At 38.7% G+C, this 3,584-nt stretch overlaps 1 protein-coding gene across 1 annotated transcript; it reads right to left on the bottom strand.

Moving 5' to 3' along the window:
* Positions 1 to 340: 340 nt before the first annotated feature.
* LOC108354246 (probable serine/threonine-protein kinase DDB_G0283337) lies at positions 341 to 3,544 on the bottom strand. The gene is made up of 6 exons (XM_017605439.1): positions 3,231 to 3,544; positions 2,697 to 3,009; positions 1,551 to 2,351; positions 1,315 to 1,455; positions 875 to 999; positions 341 to 752 (listed from the first exon to the last, which is right to left on the bottom strand). The coding sequence occupies exons 1-6, from the start codon at positions 3,378 to 3,380 to the stop codon at positions 615 to 617; spliced, it is 1,668 nt and encodes a 555-aa protein (XP_017460928.1). The 5' UTR covers positions 3,381 to 3,544; the 3' UTR covers positions 341 to 614.
* Positions 3,545 to 3,584: the final 40 nt, after the last annotated feature.

Here is a 3,584-nt window from a genome sequence, read left to right as displayed (position 1 = left end):
ATAAATGGGAACAAATATGAAATGTAAGTGTGTTTTATGAAATGAGAGTAAAAAATAAAATAAATAAATGTGAAATAAGCTTATTGGTTGTTAAATTAATTCATTAAAGAAATTATTTGATTTCCATAATATAATATATTTATATAAGTAATATTAATACAAATAATAACGTTTGAGGACGTGGCCTTGCCAAACATGGTAACACATGTGCGTATATGTGTACATTAGGGCGATCCTTAAAAATCAAATGAAAGAGTTTTTTCAGTCTCACCGCCTGAATCGATAATACCACGGTCACACTAATCACATATGTATAAATCTTGGTCCCGATTGGAGTCGGTTAAGACGTTTTCATAGAGTGATCTGAACTTTGCCCCCTGTGCGACGCGCCTTAACCTACTCCAAACGGGACCAAAATTAATATGTGATATCCTTGACTAAAGTAGTACCGATTTTTTGTAAGAGTTATATAAAATTGTCTTTTTGAAATCAAAGATTCAAAAATTAGCACGTTTACAATTTTTTTTCAGATTTTTTCGTCAACGGTTAATTTTGGTACTGAAAGAGTTAATTTTTCCACATTTTTTCTTGACTCTCTCGCTCTCTCTAGTTGCTCAACTTACCGGTGAACCAAAATTATGTCCAATTTCATGCGCCAATGTCACATGCGATACAGCCGGAGGAACATGTTTACCATAATTGAGTAGTGTCACAATGCCAGTGTTTAGGGACTTAAGAGAGCCGCGGTAGTGCTGAAGTAGAAAAAAATAAAAATGTTTTGAGGAAAATGATAAGTTTTTACAAGAGATTTCCTTTTATAAAAAAACGCTTCAAATAAATAGTTTTAGTTTAGTTTTAGTTTTATTAGACTTACTCCATTTTTCTCACAAACTCCACCGGCATTTTTTAGGTCACCAGTCCAAGCTAAGCCTAAGGTACCCATCTCAAAGTCTCGATATGTAAACATGTATGCCAGACAAAAAGCATCGTAATCTTCCTCTGTGAATAGAAAAATTAAATAACTCAAATTTATTGATTTTATTGGTTTACATATTTTTTATTTGTTTTAATTGCTCGTTATTTCGACTTCTGTGCAAAGCCATCTTCAGGCACTTTTGCATTTTAATCAGAGTATAGCCATTGCCTACACATGGCGAAAAAATGTCTAAAATACATCTGTTGATATAAAATGTTGATTCGACGGAATATTTTTAAGGAAAATTAAACGAATAATGTGCCTACGGCATTCAAAAAAATTATTTATTTGAAAAAATGTTTTGATACCTCTATTAAATTTTTTAAATTAGATCTTACCTGAAAATAGTTCCAGAAACTTTTCTACCCCATAATTGCCTGGAAATCGATAACTTGGATCCCTGATCGCATTCATATTGTGCACCTTGATACGCTTAATCATAAATGTTATATTGTCTGGCTTGCCATCATTGTTAAAATCTATATTTGAAAATAAATTACAAAAATGGCGAAATGATATTAATTACTTGTCACTGCCACTGTCTTTACTCACCCACCCTTTCCCTTGAACTCACCTGTATTCTTGTAGATCGAATTGGCACGCTGCACATGCCGCGTAATCGCTTCAATGCTGGCCTCATCGGAGCCCATTTTCTGAAAGAACGTATGATCGGCTTGTAGATATAGCATACAGGTGATTTTGCGATCGTACATCGAGCGGCCGCTATCGATGGAATTTGTCTCGTATGCGGCATCGCGTCCTCGTCCACTCAATAAATTTGTCATCAACATGCTGTTGAAGTGTGGACTCTGTGGATTTGGCACTAGCATTATATCTGGGTTATAATTGTTTACAATGATGTTGGGTTTCTTGGTGGCGCCATTTTTTGTTATAATTTCGACGTGCGTCTTGTGGCTGGGGCGATCATTGTTGTTATTGTTGTTGTTGTTGGTGAACATAGTCGACCAATTGGCGTTGAAAAAGTTGCTCGTATCGAAGCGATTGTTGTTGTTGTTGTTGTCATTGTAGTTGCCATTTGCACTACTGCTGCCATCATTTATGACAAAGTCGTAGGGGTACGAACGATTATTGCTATTGTTATTATTATTGTTGTTTTTATTATTGTAGGTGCTAACAATGATATTCTTGTGCTTTGCATAGGTTTTGCGTAAGCCATTGTTATTATTATTATTGCTATTATTGTTGTTGTAATTAGTGTTACTGTTGCTGTTGCTGTTGCCCGGATTATAACTGTTCACAATGATGTTGCGATTCTGTATGCCACCGCCAGTGGTGGACGAATTCGTGCCACTAATGTTATTGTTGTTGGCCGTGTTTATATTTCGCAGCAAATCGCCATATCTGTCGCTTGCATCTTGTTCGACNTTACTGCTGCCATCATTTATGACAAAGTCGTAGGGATACGAACGATTATTGCTATTGTTATTATTATTGTTGTTTTTATTATTGTAGGTGCTAACAATGATATTCTTGTGCTTTGCATAGGTTTTGCGTAAGCCATTGTTATTATTATTATTGCTATTATTGTTGTTGTAATTAGTGTTGCTGTTGCTGTTGCTGTTGCCCGGATTATAACTGTTCACAATGATGTTGCGATTCTGTATGCCACCGCCAGTGGTGGACGAATTCGTGCCACTAATGTTATTGTTGTTGGCCGTGTTTATATTTCGCAGCAAATCGCCATATCTGTCGCTTGCATCTTGTTCGACTGTAGCTGCATTACGCCACGTTGTTGTTGTTGTCGATTGCTGATACTTTTGCCGTTGCCGCTCCCTATTGTAGTTGTAGTCATCGTAGTTGTTATTGTTATTATTGTTAGTAGCCGTTTTCGTTGTAGTGATCTCTGCGGCATCGCGATTGTCTCTTTCTCGTTCCCCTTCCCCGTCTCGTTCTCGTTCTCGTTCTCGATTACGCGTACCCCCACCCGCGAATATGCTGAAATCATCATTATAAGGGACATCCAAGTCCAATGGCAGCGGCGGATTTTGATGGTCATCAGTGGATGTGGCCAACTGTAAAAATAGATACAAGTGGAAAGCATAAAAGTCGGAATGGTCAATCGATGAATGCCAATGGCACAAGTTGCGTGCCAAATGGACTTTCCATCAACAATGGGCNGTCAATCGATGAATGCCAATGGCACAAGTTGCGTGCCAAATGGACTTTCCGTCAACAATGGGCGCGCAATGGCATGCATTCGCATAATTGGTTCGGCTTTTGTGTTTGTAATTACCTCATCCGGCAGCCAACGTTTGTGCCGCTCCAGCAATTTTGGCACTTCCGCTTTGGCCGTGGCCGCTTTCCGTCGCTTCAAATCACTTAGCAGCATATCACGGCGCAATCGTTCGCTGGCACAATGTTCTGCCGCAGCAGTCTTGCGCATTTGCACATCGCTTACTTTGTAAATGACGCTGTGCACACCCGCTGCCCGCAATTCGCGGGAATAGCGTTGCGCAGGTTCTACATAATAGTGCTCATCGGCCGTTTCAATGGTGCCATCGAGCAGGTTATCGCTGGTAAGAATGGCGTGCACATGAGAATTTTCGTCACCTGAAATAGTAGAAATGATATAGAATTGAAAAAAAAA

The sequence above is a fragment of the Rhagoletis zephyria genome, unplaced genomic scaffold (genome assembly GCF_001687245.7).
Source record: "Rhagoletis zephyria isolate East Lansing unplaced genomic scaffold, Rhagoletis_zephyria_1.1 Rzeph_scaffold_34413, whole genome shotgun sequence".
NCBI lineage: Eukaryota > Metazoa > Arthropoda > Insecta > Diptera > Tephritidae > Rhagoletis > Rhagoletis zephyria.
Note: the sequence above shows the minus strand (reverse complement) of the source record. Positions and strands in the feature narration are given on the sequence as shown.